Raw genomic sequence first — 18834 nt, 5'->3', positions numbered from 1 at the left:
TTTCCTCAAATGATCTTTCTCTCTCTTTTTTTATAATAATACTTTTTTTTAAAAGATTTTATTTATTCATGATAGACACACACAGAGAGAGAGAGAGAGAGAGGCAGAGACACAGGCAGAGGGAGAAGCAGGCTCCACGCAGGGAGCCCGACACGGGACTCCATCCCGGGTCTCCAGGATCAGGCCCTGGACTGAAGGCGGCGCTAAACCGCTGAGCCACCAGGGCTGCCCTGATCTTTCTCTTTTTACCCTCCCTTGTGCTCCGGGCTTGTGTAGGATTTGCTGCTTTCGTTATGGTGGTGGAATATCTAAGAGGAGAGACTATAGGCTTTTACTCTCCCAGGTGGCCTCTTAGAACTGAAATAAGCTCTCATCACACAGAGTGAAAACTTGTCTTTATAAAGTCCTACTTGATCTAGCCCTCTGTTCTGTGCCCCCATTTAGGGCTTGTCCCTTGCCCTCCCCTGCTTTGACCCCATTGGCCTTCCTTGCTATTTTCAGTCATGCCATGCTGGCCCCTAGGGACACTGGCCACTTCCTCTACCTAAAACATGCCATTCCTGGTATCTCCACAGCTCCGTATCTCAAACCCTCCAAGTCTTAGCTTAGAAATCACCTTTGGAGGTCTACCTCACCTCCCTATTTAAATCCAACCTCCCCCAACCCTACCCCACCTAATTCCTTTCTTCCTTTTTTAAAGTAATCTCTACTCCCAATGTGGGTCTCAAACTCATGAGCTGGAGAGGGAGTCCCATGCTCCACTGATGGAGCCAGCCAAGTGCTCCTATTGCCATCATTTAAGATGCTAGATTTACTGTGTATTGGCTGTCTCGCTGATGAATCTGCCCTAGGTGCCTAGGTGGTAGAGTTAATACTCCACAGCTGTTTGCTGAGCAGTAGATGACAGCATGGCATAGTGATCCTGATATAAAGTCTTGGGGGGGAGGGGGCATTAGTTGAATCCTGGTCGTGTCACTTACCAGCTGTGTGGTTCAGCCAAATATTTAACTTCTCTGAGTTTAGTTTTTCCATCTGTAACTCCAGACCTACCTCTCATGAGTTCTTGGTGAAGAGTTAAAGGAGACAACGTGCTGCGTGAGCCTGTTGCCATTCTCTCGCTCTTTCCGGCCCTTTCATCAATCTGTTTAAAGCAGTCTCCCAAACAAATGCCATTGCAGTGAACGTTTTCATTTATTTTGAATTACAGGTCATTATAAATATTAGCAAATAAGACTTAAAAAGGACACCCTCGAGTAGGTCAGACATAAGTACAAAAATTGTGTGTGGGGCTGCAGTTTAAGGACATTTTTCTGCAGCCGCCACATGGTAGCAAAACGGTGGTAAGCAGTGCACGAGTCTGCGTCGACGACAGCCAGAGTCCATGCATCGGGAGGTTCTCTCGGTTTGAGAAGAAACGGTAGGACATGCACGGGCCGGGAGGTGCAGTTTCTCGCTCCTGCCACTAGGGGTCAGGAGGTGGCCGCCTCAGGGCTGGGAGGTGGGCCCGTCTGGGATTGGCTAGCGGCGGCGGGAGGCGGGGCGGAGGGTGCCGCGCGCCGTCCGGCGACTTCCTGTCAGAGGCCAGACTTCGGAGTTACTTTTTGGAGGTGGGGGGAGGGGCGTCAGCTTTCCCGTCTTTTCGTGGGGCTGACAGACCGGAGGGAAGATGCCAGTTTGGGGTCAAAGGCAGAGCTGATACTGCAGCTTCCAGAACTTTTTCTTTCGCTGAAATGCAATCTGCAAGGGGCCCGGCGGTCCTGGTGAAGACTACTCGCTCATTCCCCGGGGGCCTCCTCCCTGCGCGCCCCATCCGCCGCGTGGGCCGGCCGTCCCGAAGACCTAGCTTCCATCCTGTCCCTGTGGTCAGCTGGGACCATCTTTCAGGGCCCGTGTACTCTTTGCACAGCCTTGGTCAGTTAGCCCTAAATGGTTCCTTACCCTCGCCGGCTGGGCCTCAGTTTCCCTGGTGTCTAGTAAGGAATTTGTATTCGGTTGAGAGTCAAGGCCCCTTCCAGCCTTGCCCTTCGGCCTTTCAGTATCCTCAAGGAGAAGCGGTGAGACTCCTCTCCAAACAAGGCCCTTCAAGAAGCAAAGCTAGAAGATACTTAGGGCTCACCCAGCCGGGAGGTCCCTCAAAAACAGGCCATCCCTTTCCTTAGGCCCCCAGCGGTTCCCCTATTCCAGCCTTGTGGAGAAGAGAGAGCCCTGGCCTACAGACTCCGAGCTAGGGAGGGATTGCTGAGCTCCCAGCGGACCCTGGGGACCTCTGGGGGTAGCTCTAACCGGACCAGTGATTTCAAAGCCATCTAGGGGATGAGGCAGCAGGACACAATGGGGTCTCACCCCTTCCTCATGCACTGCGTCTTCTGAGTCTATCTGCTGAGCAGTCCTCAGCTCAGGAGGGAGAGCACTCGGGAGTTCTCCAGAGGATGTGGCAGTCACGGGACCTGGCCTGAGACCTAGTTTGCCCTTTCCCAGCTCTGTGACACTGACAAATTACTCAGCCTCTCTGAATCAGTTTCTTCATCTGTCAAATGAGGATGACACACCCACCTCAGAATTGTGAAAATTCATTAAGAGAGTGCGTGTAAAACTCTTAACATACACAAAGCCGCCTTGAAGACAGGAAACCCAAGGCTCTGTGACCAGCAATGTTGCCAGGTGCCATGTGGGGGCTGGAGTCCTGTCGTCCCTGCAAACTGGGAAAGGGCTGATGGGCACTTGGTGGAATTCGAATCATCACCCCAGACCTCAGATGGTGATGTGCTTTGTGTCTGCAGCAGGGAGAGGTGAGCCCCAGGCAGGCAGCTGACAGAGCCCGGCTCCCTCCTTCCCCTGAACTGTGTTGTCCAGAGCTCTGGGCTAGAGGTGAGCCTGGCTTACCCCTGCTGTGGTGGGGCGGGAAGGTCTCCCTCCGGCAGGTTACTCTTCCCCTCTCTGGGCCTCTGTTTTGCATTAGTGCAGTGCTGGGGCAAACAGACATTCCCCTCGCTCCGCATTTGTTCACACGGCAGTCTTGAAGTCTCCTTGGTAGGCAGGAAAAGCTTGGGGCTTCCTACTTGGGCTCCAAAATCCCGATACCCTCCATCTGACTCAGGGTGCCAGGCCCACCAAGCAGGGGTCTCTCTTGGCTCTTGGAAGCGGGATCCAGCCTCACAGGCCTTCCCAGAAATGAGGCCCGGGACTCCCACCCAGCACTCCCGAAAGGGACACCAGTGGCCCCAGCAGAGCCAGGATGTATGGGTATCACCTGGGCCTCTCACTCCCTGGCCCTGAACTCAGAAGTGGGGGGTGGGCAAAGGGGAGGAAAAGGTGAAGATGAGGATTTTTTGCTTCTTTTCATGAAAAAAAGGGGGGGGGGATCCTTTTCTTGATGATAGCTGACCTCATGCTTATGCTAGTAAGAATGAAAGGCAGGATCCATCCTCGAAGCTCCTTGGGAGGAGAAAGATTAAAGGTGGGAGAACTGGGTCTAAGGACTGAACTTGACCCTGCTGCCCCAAGATCAGTTTCACCACAGTGCTTCCATCACTTCCCCCCAAGCTATGAGCTGAGGCTGGCCTGGCAGGCAGGGGTGGGGGTTGGAGCAGGGGTGGGGGTTGGAGCAGGGGTGGGTGACATCCTGTAGGCCCCACTCCTGTCCTAACAAACTCTGTCTCTAGGGGAGACCTCAGGTCTTGCACAGCAACCCTAGCCCAATCACCATACTCTTCCTTCCATTCCTGCTGCACACACCGCCCTTCCCCTTTGTCTGCCTAGAAACTATACTCACCCTTCAAGGCCTTGCTGAAGCATCACCTCCTCCAGGAAACCCTCCCTGCCTCCCAGCAGAGTCAGAGTCCAGGCCACTCACAGGTATGTCAGCCAGGTCTTGGCATTCCTCATTCCCTGTTGTAATGGTTTGTTTCTAGTTCCTTGATTAGCCAAGGAACTCTCAGAGGGCAGTCCCTGGGTCTCATTCATCCCCAAGGGCTCATGGAAACATTGAGTGAAGTGCTTGCCAATCGCCCATGTTCAGTGAGAGCCTGTAGGAACTTTATCATACTCTGCTCTCAGGTCAACTTTTTCCCACCTGCCCACTAATGCCAGAGATGAACAGATGTAGTAGGAACCTCTTTTTGGTAATACTTTCCCAAATCTCCTTCCCCCCATATCCCTCTTGGGAGTTCTCACTGGCCCTGCCAAGGCTCCCCTGCACTCCTGTTCTCAGCCTGGGGTCCCTGTGATTTCTGGTTGACCTCCAGTAGGGTCCTCACTCCCTGGGTGACCCCATTCCCTTCCCTGGGGTGGATGCTGAGGCCAGGGTCCTCTCCTACCTCCTGCCCTCTGGGGCCCCAGGAGCTGAAAGCAGGCCCAGCTCTCTGGTCTTGCTGTCCCTTGAAGGGACTAGGCCCTCCACAGCCTCTAAGCAGGGGCTGCGGTGGCTCTGTGTCCGAGCAGGCATCCTGGATCTCCCCCAAGATGAGGGCCGAGGCCCTTGGTGGCAGCTGAGGAGGCCCAGGGCCAGGCCGGTGCCGGGCCAGGTGACAGGCAGGGGTGGGTGCAGCAGCAGGTGGGGGCTGGTCAGTCGCTGAGCACAGCCCCTGGGAGTTCGTTGGTGAGAGTGTGCCAGCGCTCTATCCGCTTGTCCTTGTTTTTCAGGCAGTCAAACCAGTGCTTCAGGCGTTCACCCTTAGCATTGATGCCCAGAACCACACCTCCTGCAGGAAGGGAGTCAAGGGGGTAGCCAGGGACACAGTGACCTTCTGACTCCCAGGGGCCTGGGGGCAGGTACTCCCATAAGACCATCTCTCTGGAACCAGTGCCCCTCCCCCAAAACTACCCTTTCCAGATTCTGTGCTCCAAGGCTGTACTCTCTACCCTGCCCACTGGGCTCTGAGGGTGGGCAGTGGTCTGACCACCACACCACACTCTTAGCCTGCCCCCTTCCCCCACCTGATCAGGGCCCTGGGATCCTGTCCTTCCCCTCTCCAGGACGGAGCAATGCTGGGGTGAAGTGCAACGTCATGTTTTAGGGAATTTCTAGTCGGCTTTATGGCTATGCATAGAACCAGGAATTCAGGGCCACCTGAAGCTTTTTGTTCCACAGAGTCCAGCCCAAAACACCATCATCATCTCTCACCCCTGCTCCACCACAGGCTGCTGTGTGACCCTCCCAGACTTCTCTCCCTTTCACGGACCTATCTATTCCTCTGTCACATAGAGTCAGGCTGGAGAAGGTCTGAGGCCCCTTGTTTCTGAGGGCAGATAGTCTGGGGAAAGCTGGGGCCATAGAGGCCAGTAAGGAGGGGCTGTGGCTTAGATTTACGGACACTGCCCTCTATGAATTCAGAATAGGCCTGTGGCTAAACGGTATTCTCATTGTTCCTCTTACCGATGAAATCGTTGGATTTTCCAATGTCATAATCCCAAACAGTGACTTCCAGGGTCTTCTTGGCCAGGTCCCCATGCTTAATCTCATAACAGAATTCCTGGTGGCCAGAAGAAGAGAGTCAGGAGCAATGCCATAGGGCCTCGATCTTGGCCAGTGGCCAGGAAGGCTCTGAGGTGTGGTGAGGGGATGAATGAATGGAGAGAGCAAGGGAGGGAGAGATGAAGGGTGGCCAGTGCTCGATGGTGGACAAGAGTGGATTCTCACCCATTCCATTCACTCTGCCTGAGAGCCTGGCTGGGGTCCTCAGGGCCCCCTGCCCTCCAACCTACCTGCTCCTCTGTCACTGACGCTGCTCTCTCCAAATCCCCAAGAGCCTCCTTACTGCTAGATTAATATACACATGGGAGCCTTGGTGTGCTTGGCGTTTCTTGAGTCTGGCTCTGCTCACCACTCCCTTGTTTGTAAGACTCTCTCACAGGCTCCTGGGATGATATGATTTGCCCCTCTGCTCCTCTCCACGTGCATCTGCCCTCTGGGCTGAGGACCTGGGGATCTACCTGGACCAGATCTTCTCAAGGCCCTGGGGCATCTCAGATTCTCACATCCCACCCAGAGCATCCCCTGTGTCACTTGCACCTCCCCTCTGGCTGTTGGGTCCCTCCATTCCACCTCCACATCCTACATGGCCACAGTCCCATCAATTTGATTCTCTGAAGAGCTTTCCAGGCTTCCCTGTCCTCCATCTGTACCACCTTGGCCTTGTCTCTCCCCTGCCCCCCACAGCCAGGGGCTCTCCTGGTGGCCCCTTCCCACCTCTCAGTTTCCACAGTAGCTCTTGGAAAACTCAGTCCTCCAGGCCCTCTGCCCTGGGGGACAGCAAGCAGCTTCCCAGCAGCTTCGCCAGCCCCTTGTACCTCGTTGAATTCGGGGTTCAGGGTCTTCTTCTTTACTGCTGTCTTATGTTTAGATTTCTTGTCCACATCTGGCTTCAGGTATCTGGAATTATAACCAACAAATGGGCAGAGGGTGGGGAGAAGCTATGGGTACAAATGGAGCCAGCAGGGATTGGGAGAGCTTTTCGTTCCTAGAGAGAGATCCGTGGGCCTCCTGTCCCTACTAATCATAGGATACCCCAGCACTGCCCTGTGGCAAACATTAGTGGCCAGCTGCAGTGGAAGGAGCAAGTGGTTCCTTTGTCACTTAGACTTTTCTCCACATGCCCTTTCCTTCCTTCTTTCTCTCTCTTTCTTTCTTTCTTTCTTCTTTCTTTCTTTCTTTCTTTCTTTCTTTCTTTCTTTCTTTCCCTTTCTTTCTTTTTTCTTCTCTCTTTCTCTCTTTCTTTTTCTTTCTCTTTCTCTTTGATTTTATTCATTTATTTGACAGAGGTAGTGCATGAGCACAAGCAGGGGAAACAGCAGGGAGGGAGAGGGAGAAGCAGGCAGAGGTGGAGGGAGAGGGAGAAGCAGACTCCCCACTGGGCAGGGACTCTGATGTGATGCGGGACTTGATCCCAGGACCCCAAGATCATGACATGAGCCAAAGGCAGATGCTTAACAAATGAGCCACCCAGATGCCCCCACATGCCCACTTCTGAAGTTAATCACAGAGTCCCCTTTTCCCCTTGAGGTTTTTCTTTGCTTCTGGAAGTTTAATTTTCATAAAGCTTACGTTTCCCACCAGAAAAACATTTTTAGCAGAGTTGGTCCGTTAGAGATTTTCCCTTTTTTAAATAGCAGATTTATTGAGATATGATTCACATACGATGAAAATCATCTTCCAAAAAATAATCTTCCTAAAGTATATGACTTATAGTACGTAATTATATAAATACTGCCTATAGTATATAACGTATTAGTATATTCCTACAGTTATATGACCATTGCCTCTACTTCAATGACTCTTTGAGGAAGTTACAACAGTGCCTCCTGTAGGGAGAGGGAAGCCTGGCCTGTGAGCCAGCTCTTCTATAGGTATTAGTTCCTTAGACTTTGATGCCCAAGAGCTGCTTTCATCAGGCTCAGAGAGATAGAAGGACTTGCCCAAGGTCACACAGCTTCTCAGCACAGGGCTAGTACTCAGAAGCCATAACAGGAGTTCCTTTGCAGAACTTCTTACCCTGTTCCTGTATAGACACTTGCGCAGTAATTGTACTGCCTCTGCTGAGGGTGCTTTGGGGGTGGGAACTACATCTATCTCACCACCAGCTTCCTAGCACCCTATTTGGGACCCAGTACACTGGGTAGGTCAGCAAACATCTGTTGAATGAATGACTGAATTCCCAGAAGTAAAATTACCCACCCAAAGGCACACATGTATCAAACTTCTTGCTTCATTATGCCAAACTATCCTCTGAAAAGGCCATATAGATGATGCACAGTACCCTCAGCAAAGCTGAGTATCGTTGCCTTAAATCCTTGCTGATTTGCAGTTATCTCTTGAACATCATCAGCCTTAGCAACATATTTATGGATGTGTCTCCTCAGGCAAGGGAAACAAAAGCAAAAAATAAACTGTTGGGAATACACCAAAATAAAAAGCTTTTGCACAGCAAAGGAAACTATCAACAAAATGAAACAACTTACTGAATGAGAGAAGATATTTGCAAATGATTTATCTGACAAGGGGTTAATACCCAGAATACATGGAGAACTTATACAACTCAACACCAAAAAACCCCCAAATAATCTGATTTAAAAATAGGCAGGGAACCTGAAAAGACATTTTTTTAAAGAAGACATACAGATGGCCAACAGATACATGAAATTCAATAATCACCAAGGAAATGCAAATCAAACCATGATGAGATACCACCTCACACGAGTCAGAATGGCTAGTATCAAAAAGATAAGAGGTAAATGTTGGTGAAGATGTGGAGAATTTACATTCACTGCTGGTAGGAATGTAAATTGGTGCAGCCACTGGGAAAACAAAATGGAGGTTCCTCAAAAGATTAAAAATAGAAATACTAAGTTCCATTACTGGGTATTTACCCAAAGAAAATGAAAACACTAATTCAAAAAGATATCTATACCCCTGTGTTTACTGAAGCATTATATACAACAGCCAAATTATGGAAGCAACCCAAGTGTCCACTGATAGATGAACGGATAAAGAAGATGTGGTATGTGTATGTATATTTGTGTATGTGTATATGTTATGTGTATATATATATATGTTGTGTGTACAACATATATAGTATATGTATACATACATGTATGTATATACATAGAGTATATATGTGTGTGTGTGTACATATGTGTATGTACACACACACACATAATGGAATATTAACCATAAAATATAATGAGATCTTGCTATTTGTGGTGTGGTGACATGGATGGACCTAGAGGGTGCTGTGCTAGGTGAAATCAGAGAGACAAAGACCATGTGATTTCACCTATATATGAAATATGAAAGACAAAGCAAATGAACAAAACACCAGAATCATCCTTATAAACATAGAACAAACTGGTGCTTGCCAGAGGAGAGAAGGAGGAAGGGGAGGGACAGGCGAAATAGGTTAAGGGAATTAAGAGGTACCGACTTCCAGTTATTTATTTATTTTTATATATTTATTTATTCATGAGGGATGGGGGGCGGGGCAGAGACATAGGCAGAGGCAGGAGAAGCAAGCTCCGTGTAGAAAGCCTGATGTGGGACTTGATCCCAGGACTCTGGGATTGCACCCTGAGCCAAAGGCAGACACTCAACTGCTGAGCCACCCAGGTGTGCAGTTATTAAAAAAGATATCTATATCTTCCAGTTATTAAAAAAGAAATCCTTGCTGGTTTGAAAGTGGTATCTCATTGATTTTTTAGTTGTGATTTTTATTATAAATATATAAATAACACTAATTCATTATAAAAACACTACAAAATATTTATTTAAAAAGGCTGGAGGTGGGAGAGAGAACTAAAGACATAGATCCACACAAAAACCCATTCTTCAGCAGCTTTATGAAGTCATCAATAACTGGAAACTCATAAAAAACAATAGGAAACAATTAGCAAAATGGCAATAAATACACACCTATCAATAATTAGTTTAAATCTAAAAGGTCTAGGGACACCTGGGTGGCTCAGCGATTGAATGCCTGCCTTTGGCTCAGGGCATGATCCCGGAGTCCTCGGATCGAGTCCCTCCCCTTCATGGAGCCTGCTTCTCCCTCTGCCTCTGTGTGTGTGTGTGTGTGTGTCTCTCAAGAATAAATAAATGGGTAAAATCTTTAACTAACTAAATAAATAAAGCTTTAAAAAAATTCTAAAAGGTCTAAATTCTCCAATCAAAAGACAGAGGGTGACAGAATGTATAAAAAAAGACAAGACTCATCTATATGCTGCCTACAAGATACACAGTTCAGACTTAAAGATACAGTCTGAAAATGAAGGGATGGAAAAAGATATGCCATGCAAATGGAAGCAGGGGTGGGGGTGAGGGAAAAGCTGAGGAGCAATACTTACTTACATTAGACAGATTTTATTTTTTATTTTTTTTAAAGATTTTTATTTATTTACTCATGAGAGACACACGCAGAGAGAGACAGGGACAGAGGCAGAGGGAGAAGCAGACTCCTTGAGGGGAGCCCAATGTGGGACTTGATCCCAGGACCCCAGAATCACCCTCTGAGCCAAAGGCAGATGCTCAACCACTGAGCCACCCAGGTGCCCCAACAAAACAGACTTTAAACCAAAGACTAACAAGAGATGAAGAAGGACATTATAAAATGATAAGGGCATCAGTTCAACAAGAAAATATGATAAATATCTATGCACCCAATATTGTAGCATCTAAATACATAAAGCAAATATGAACAGACATAAAGAACAAAACGGACAGTAATACAGTAATAGTAGGTGACTAACACCCCAATTACGTCAATGGATGGATCATCCAGGCAGAAAGTCAATAAGGAAACAGTGTCTTTGAATGGCACATTAGACCAGATGGACTCAACAGATATGTACAGAACTTTCCATCCAAAATCAACACAACATACATTCTTTTCAGGTGCACATGGAACATTCTCCAGGATTGATGACCTGTTAGGCCACAAAACAAATCTCTACATTTAAGGGATGCCTGTGTGGCTCAGTCGATTAAGCATCCAACTCTTGATTTTGGCTCAGGTCATGATCTCAGGGTTATGAGATCAAGCCCCAGGACAGGCTCCATGCTCAGCTTAGGATTCTCTCTCTCTCCCTCTCCCCCCCCCCTTGGCTCCTCCCCCTGCTCATTCTCTCTCTCTCTCAAATTAAAAAAAATATATAAAAAACTCTACATTTAAGAAGACTAAAATCATATGAAACTTTCCCCCCCAACTACAACAGTATGAAACTAGAGATCAAAAGAAAAAACTGGAAAAACCCATAAACATGGAGGATAAACAATATGCTACTAAATAGCCAACGGGTCAACAAGAAATTGAAAAGAAAATTTAAAAATACATGGAGACATGGAAAATGAAAACACAATGGTGCAAAATCTTTGGGATGCAGCAAAAGTAGTTCTAAGAGGGAAATTTACAGTGATACAGTCCTATCTCAAGAAACAAGAAAAATCTCAAATAAACAATCTAACCGTACACCTAAAGGAACTAGGAAAAGAACAAAAACACCCTGAAGTTAAAAGTAGGAAATAATATAAAGATCAGAGTAGAGGTGCCCCTGGGTGGCTCAGTTAGTTGAGTGTCTGCCTTTATTTTTTTTTTTTTAAGTATTTTTGTTTATTTATTCATGAGAGACACACAGAAAGAGAGGCAGAGACAGGCAGAGGGAGAAGCAGGCTCCCCAGAGGGAGGATGTGGGACTTGATCCCAGGACTCTGGGATCACAACCTGAGCCAAAGGCCGACACTCAACGACAGAGCCACCAAGGCGTCCCAGAGCGTCTGCCTTGGACTCAGGTCATGATCCCAGGGTACTGGGATTGAGTCCCACATCGCGTTCCCTGCTTGGTGGGAATCTGTTTCTCCCTCTACATGCTTGTTCTCTCTCTCTCTCTCTCTCTCTCTCTCTCTCTGCAGAATAAATAAATAAAACCTTAAAAAATTTTTAAGAAAGATCAGAGTAGAAATAAATGAAGTAAAGACTTAAACAATAGGAAAATACCAAAAGAAAAAAAAGTAAATACCTTGTTTTCTCTTTTTTTATGAAAGCAAGAGCTGGTTTTTTAAAAATATAAAACTGGGGATCCCTGGGTGGCGCAGCGGTTTGGCGCCTGCCTTTGGCCCAGGGCGCGATCCTGGAGACCCGGGATCGAATCCCATGTCGGGCTCCCAGTGCATGGGGCCTGCTTCTCGCTCTGCTTCTCTCTCTCTCTCTCTCTCCCTCTCTCTCTCTTTCTGTGACTATCATGAATAAATAAATAAAATCTTAAAAAATAAAATTAAATTAAAAAAATATAAAACTGGTTGGGGGGATGGGATAACTGAGTAATGGGCATTAAGGAGGGCATGTGATGTGATGAGTACTGGGTGTTATATGCAACTGAAGAATTACTGAAAACTACATCTGGGGACACCTGGGTGGTCAGCATTTGAGCGTCCACCTTCAGCTCAGGACCTGATGTCCTCCCTCTCTCTGTCTCTCTGTGTCTCTCATGAATAAATAAATAATTAAAAAAAAGATTTTTATTCACCTAATCATGAGAGACACACAGAGAGAGAGAGAGAGGCAGAGACACAAGCAGAGGGAGAAGAAGGCTCCACGCAGGGAGCCCAAAAGGGGAGTCAATCCCAGGACTCCAGGGTCATGCCCTGGGCTGAAGGCAGGCACTCAATCACTGAGCCACCCCGGCATCCCTAAATAAATAAATCTAAAAAAAAAAAAAAAAGAAAAGAAAATTACATCTGAAACTAATGATGTACTATATGTTGGCTAACTGAATTTAAATAAAAAAAAACAAAACAAAACAAAATTGATAAACTTTTAGCCAGACTCATCAAGAAAAAAAGAGAGGACCCAAATACATAAAATCAGAAATGAAAGAGAACAATGACTACTAAGAGACTACTATGAAAAATTATATGTCAAAAACTAGACAACTTTGAAGAAATCAATTTCTAGAAACATACAATCCTTCAAAACTAATGAAAAAGAACCAGAAAATCTGAACAGACTGATTACTAGTAATGATATTGAATCAGCAATCAAAAAGAACTCCCAATAGGGATGCCTGGATGGCTTAATGGTTGAGCATGTGCGTTTGGCTCAGGGTGTGATCCCATGGTCCTGGGATCAAGTTCCACATTGGGCTGCCAGCATGGAGCCTGCTTTCTCCCTCTGCCTCTGTTTCTGCCTCTCTCTCCATGTTTCTCATGGATAAATAAATAAAATATTAACCCCCCCCCCCAAAAAAAAAACCTCCCAACAAACAAAAGTCCAGGACCAGATGGATTCACAGGTGAATTCTACGAAACATTTAAAGAAGAGTTAATACCTATTCTCTTTAAACAATTCCAAAAAATGGACAAAGAAGGAAAGCTTACCAATACATTCTATGAGCACAGTATTATCCTGATACCAAAACCAAAGACACTACAAAAAGAAAGGAAGAAAGGAAGAAAGGAAGAAAGGAAGGAAGAAAGGAAGAAAGGAAGAAAGAAAGAAAGAAAGAAAGAAAGAAAGAAAGAAAGAAAGAAAGAAAGAAAGATGAACAAACTATATAGGCCAACATCTCTGATGAACATAGATGCAAAAATCCTCTAGGAAATATTAGCAAAGCACATTGAACAATACATTAAAAAAATCATTCATGGGATGCCTGGGTGGCTCAGCGGTTGAGCGTCTGCCTTTGGCTCAGGGTGTGATCCCGGGGTCCCGGGATAGAGTCCCGCATGGGGCTCCCTGGATGGAGCCTGCTTCTCCCTCTGCCTGTGTCTCTGCCCCCTATCTCTGTGTCTCTCATGAATAAATAAATAAAATATTTTTTAAAAAATCATTCACCATGATCAAGTGGGATCTGTTCCAGACATGCAAGGATGGTTCAATATCAACATGATACACCACATTAACAAAATGAAAGATAAACATTATATGATCATCTCATTGGATGCAGAAAAAACATTGACAAAATACAATATCAATTCATGATAACAACTCTCAATAAAGTGGTTCTAGGGGGAACATATTTCAACATAATAAATGCCACATATGACAAGACCACAACTAACATCATACTTGGTGAAAACCTCAGAGCTTTTCTTCTTAGATCAGGAACAAGACAAGGACACTTGTCACTTTTTTTCAACATACTACTGGTAGTCCTAGCCACAACAATCAGATAAAAAATAAAAAGGCATCCATACTGACAAGGAAGAAGCAAAACTGTCTCTATTAGCAGATGACATGATACTATACATAGAAAACCCTAAAGAATACACCAAAAAACTGCTAGAATAAGTGAATTCAGTAAAGCTGCAGGACAGGTAATTAATATACAGAAATCTGTTGCTATTCTATGCACTAATATTGAATTAGTAGAAAGAGAAATTAAGAAGACAATTCCAGGGACGCTTGAGTGGCTCAGTCAGTTAAGCATCTGACTATTTTAGCTCAGGTCATGATCTCAGGGTTGTGAGATTGAACCCTATGTCAGGCTCTGTGCTGGGCATGGAGCCTGCTTGAGATTCTCTCTTTCTTCCCTTGGCCCATACCCCCTGCTTTCTTAATAAAAAGAAAAAGAAAAAAAGAAAAAACAAAGAAAAAATTCCATTTACAGTTGCACCAAAAAATAAATAAATAAAAACCACCTAGGAATAAACTTAACCCAGAAGGTGAAAGACCTGTACTCTGAAAAATATAAAATGCAGATGATAGAAATTGAAGATGGGGATCCCTGGGTGGCGCAGCGGTTTGGCACCTGCCTTTGGCCCAGGGTGCGATCCTGGAGACCCGGGATCGAATCCCACGTCGGGCTCCCGGTGCATGGAGCCTGCTTCTCCCTCTGCCTATGTCTCTGCCTCTCTCTCTCTCTCTCTGTGACTATCATAAATAAATAAATAAATAAATAAATAAATAAATAAATAAATAAATAGAAATTGAAGATGATACAAATGGAATGATACACCATACATGGATTGGAAGAATTAATATTGATAAAATGTCCATACTATCCAAAACAATCTACAGATTCAGTACAATCCCTATCAAAATAGCAAATACATTTTTCACTCAACTAGAGAAAATAATTCTAAAATTTGTATAGAATCACAAAAGACCCCAAATATCCAAAGCAATCTTGAGAAAGAAGAACAAAACTGAAGGTATCACACTCCCAGATTTCAAGACCTACTACAAAGCCATACTAACCAAAAGAATATGGTACTGGGGTGCCTGGATGGCTCAGTTGGTTAAGCATCTGAATCTTGATTTTGGCTCAGGTCATGATTTTGGGGTCATCAGATTGAGACCCTCATTGGGCTCTGTGCTAGATGTGAAGCCTGTTTGGGATTCTCTCTCTTCCTTTCCCTCTGCCTCCCTCATCCCCCCACTATACTCTCTCAAAAACAAAAACAATATGGTGGTACTGGTACAAAAATAGGCATATACATCAGTGAAACAGAATAGAGAGATCATAAATCCATGCTTGTATGGTCAATTAATATACAACAAAGGAGGCAAGAATATACAATAAGGAGACGCGCCTGCATGGCTCAGCAGTTGAGCATCTGCCTTTGGCTCAGGTTGTGATCCCGGGGTCCAGGGATCAAGTTCCACATCAGGCTCCCTGCAGAAGCCTGCTTCTCCCCCTGTCCACATCTCTGCCTCTTTCTCTCTGTGTCTTTCATGAATAAATATATAAATCTTTTTTTATTTTTATTTTTTTAAAGATGTTATTTATTCATGAGAGAGACACAGAGAGAAAGAGAGAGGCAGAGACACAGGCAGAGGGAGAAGCAGGCTCCACGCAGAGAGCCTGATGTGGGACTCGATCCAGGGTCTCCAGGATCATGCCCTGGGCTGCAGGCGGCGCTAAACCGCTGCACCACTGGGGCTGCCCTAAATATATAAATCTTAAAAAAAGAAAAAGAAAAAAGAATATACAATGGGGAACGGACAGTCTCTTTAATAAATGGTATTGAGAAAACTGGACCACTCTTTCTTAAACCATATACAAAAATAAACTCAAAATGGACTAAAGACTTAAATATAAGACCTGAAACCATCAAACTCCTAGAAAAAAATATAGACAGCAAACTCTCTGACATCAGCCTTAGCACCATTTTTCTAGATATGTCTCCTCAGACAAGGGAAGCAAAAGCAAAAATAAGATATTGGGACTACCTCAAAATAAAAGGCTTTTGCACATTAAAGGAAGACATCAACAAGATGAAAAGAAACCCACTGAATGTGAGGATATTTGCAAATGATATATTTGTCATCGGGGTTAATACCCAAAATATATAAAGAACTTATGCAACTCACCATCAAAAATATTTGATTAGAACATGGGTAGAATAGACTTTTTTTTTTTTTTTTTAAAGACGACATACAGCTGGCTAACAGACACATGGAAAGATGCTCATCATCACTCATCATTAGGGGAAAGTCAATCAAAACCACAATGAGATACCACCTCACATGTATCAGAATGACTAATATCGGAAGTAACAAGTATTGACAAGGATGTGGGGAAGAAAGAACCTTTATGCAGTGTTGATGGGAATGTAAACTGGTGCAACCACTGGTGGAAAACTGCATGGAGGTTCCTCAAAAAATACCAAGGAGAAGGGCAGCTGGGTGGCTCAATCGGTTAAGCATCCTGTTATTGATTTCAGCTCAGGTGATGATCTCAGAGTGGTGAGATCGAGCCCCGAGTCAGGCTCTTAATTGGGCATGGAGACTGCTTAAGATTCTGTGTCTCCCTCTGTCCCTTCCCTGCCCTGCTTGTGCACGTGTGTGCACATGGATGTGGGTACACACATATGCACACTCTAAAAAGAAAAAAAAATACTAAGGGGTGTGGGAAATTCAAGCTTCCAGTTATAAAATCAATCAGTCATGGGAATAAAAGGTACACCAAAGGGAATATAGTCAGCAGTATTGTAATAGCGGTGTATGGTGACAGATGGTAGCTACACCTGTGTGGAGAATAACATAAAGTATATACTTGTTATATACCTGAAACTATTGTAACATGTGTCCACTATCCTTCAGTAAAAAAAAAAAAAATACATAGTAGAATGGAAAAAAGAAATTGTCTGGAATGCCTGGGTGGCTCAGCGGTTGGGCATCTGCCTTCAGCCCTGGGCGTGATTCTGGAGAGACCTGGTATTGAGTCCCACATCCCGCTCCCTGCATGGAGCCTGCTTCTCCTCCGTCTCTGCCTTCTGTGTCTCTCATGAATAAATAAATAAAATCTTTATAAAACAAAAAACAAAAAGCAATGAGATCTTGCTATTTGCAACAACATGGATGGAGCTGCAGAGTATGATGCTAAGTGAAATAGGTCAGACAGAGAAAGACAAATACCATATGATTTCTCTCGTACCATGGAATCTAAAGGATAAAACAAGAGCACTTGGGTGGCTTAGTTGGTTGAGTGTCTGACCCTTGATTTCTTTTTCTTTTTTTAAAAAATATTTTATTTATTCATTTATGAGAGACACAGAGAGAGGAGCAGAGACACAGGCAGAGGGAGAAGCAGGCTCCAGGTAGGGAGCCCGATGTGGGACTTGACCCAGGTCTCCAGGATCACACCCTGGGTTGAAGGTGATGCTAAACCGCTGAGCCACCCAGGCTGCCCATGACCCTTGATTTTGACTCAGGTCATGATCTCAGGGTTGTGGGATCGAGCCCTGGGGTTGTGGGATTGAGCCCCATGTCAGGCTCTGTGCTCAGCGTGGAGTCTGCTTGAGATCCTCTCTCCCCCTGCTCTCACACTCTAAATAAATAAATAAATAAATAAATAAATAAATAAACAAACAAACAAACAAATAAAATCTAAAAAAAAAGAGAGAGAACAAATGAACAAATAAAGCAGAAACAGACCCATAAACAGAGAACTAGTGGGTGCCAGAGGGGAGGGAGGTGATCACAGGGATAGGCAAAATGGATGTAGGGGGGTGGGAAGTCCATGCTTCCAGTTATGGGATGAATCAGTCATGGAGATGAGAGACACAGCACAGGGAATATAATCAGTGGTGCTGTAATAGTGTTATATGGTGACAGGTTAGCTATACTTCGGTGAGCAGAGCATAATGTATAGAGACGTCCAGTTACTACTTTGTGCACAAACTAATGAAACATTGTAGGTCAATTACACTCAAAAAAGAAAAAAAAAAAGAAAAAGGAAACTCATATGCATTTCAACACAACTGAGCAAAGGCAACAACTTTGGTTTCTCTATGAATGACTCTTTGGCAATAAGGAAGACCAAACTAGGGATGCCTGGGTGGCTCAGTGGTTGAGGGTCCAGGGCGTGATCCTGGGATCGAGTTCCATATTGGGCTCCCTGCGAGGAGCCTGCTTCTCCCTCTGTGTTTGTCTCTACCTCTCTCTCTGTGTCTCTCATGAATAAACAAATAAAAGCTTTTAAAAAAAAAAAAAACTATTGGCACACATAAGCATGTGGATGAATCGCCAATGCATTATGCTATGTGAAAGAAGCTAGATTCGAGAGCCAAAATACTGAAAGTTTGCCTTTATAAGAAAGTCTGGAAAAGGCAAAGCTATTGGGACAGAAAATATATCAGTGGTTGCCTGGGGCTGGGGAAGTTTCCTGGGGTGACAGAAGTATTCTTTATTTTGACCGGTGGTAGTAAGATTGTATACATCAGCTGAGCTTCAAGAGGGGAGAAACTTATAGTGTGTAAATTATATCTCAATAAACCTTTTATTTTATTTTTAAAGAGTTTATTTATTTGGGAGAAAGCATGAGAGAGAGAACACACAAGCAGTGGGAGGGGCAGAGGGAGAGGGAGAAGCAGCTCCCTGCTGAGCCGAGGCTCCATCCCAGGATCCTGAGATCATGACCTGAGCCAAAGGCAGATGCTTCACTGACTCAGGCACCCAGGTGCCCCTAAATCTGATTTTTAATCCAGCATAGGACCCTGGAATTCCTGTCAACCTGGCAGTTGGACACTGAGCCAGATTTTTAAAAAAATTATTTATTTACTTTTAAAGATTTTATTTATTTGAGAGAGAGAGAGCGAGAGAGAGCATAACTAGGGGGAGCAGCAGGCAGAGGGAGAGGGAGAAGCAGGCCTGATGCAGGGCTGCATCCCAGGACGCTGGGATCACGACCTAAGCTGAAGGCAGACGCTTCACCAACTGAGCCACCCAAGTGCCCCACTGAGCCAGATTTTAAAACTTATACCATTTTGACTTTGGATTATCTTTCCTTCTGTATGGGAACTGTAGCCTCACAAGTACCAGTGCAGGCACTTTGTTGCCTCCCAGTCCCTTCCTCCCTCCCTCTCCAGAGACCACCAATACCTTGAGATTCTCTGCAGGGCTGGAG

The 18834-nt window shown here is 45.3% G+C and overlaps 1 protein-coding gene across 1 annotated transcript in view; it reads right to left on the bottom strand.

The window, feature by feature from the left end:
* Positions 1-1172: 1172 nt before the first annotated feature.
* The window catches only part of DOC2B (double C2 domain beta), a 38347-nt gene continuing 20685 nt past the window's right edge, over positions 1173-18834 (bottom strand). Inside the window, exons 7-9 of the mRNA XM_038548447.1 lie at positions 6289-6370; positions 5375-5471; positions 1173-4700 (exon numbers count right to left, since the gene is read on the bottom strand). Of these exons, the coding sequence (XP_038404375.1) occupies positions 4564-4700; positions 5375-5471; positions 6289-6370 (316 nt within the window). The 3' untranslated portion in view covers positions 1173-4563. The remainder of the gene's footprint in view (positions 4701-5374; positions 5472-6288; positions 6371-18834) is intronic.

This window comes from Canis lupus, chromosome 9, assembly GCF_011100685.1.
Source record: "Canis lupus familiaris isolate Mischka breed German Shepherd chromosome 9, alternate assembly UU_Cfam_GSD_1.0, whole genome shotgun sequence".
Classification (NCBI taxonomy): Eukaryota; Metazoa; Chordata; class Mammalia; order Carnivora; family Canidae; genus Canis; species Canis lupus.
Note: the sequence above shows the minus strand (reverse complement) of the source record. Positions and strands in the feature narration are given on the sequence as shown.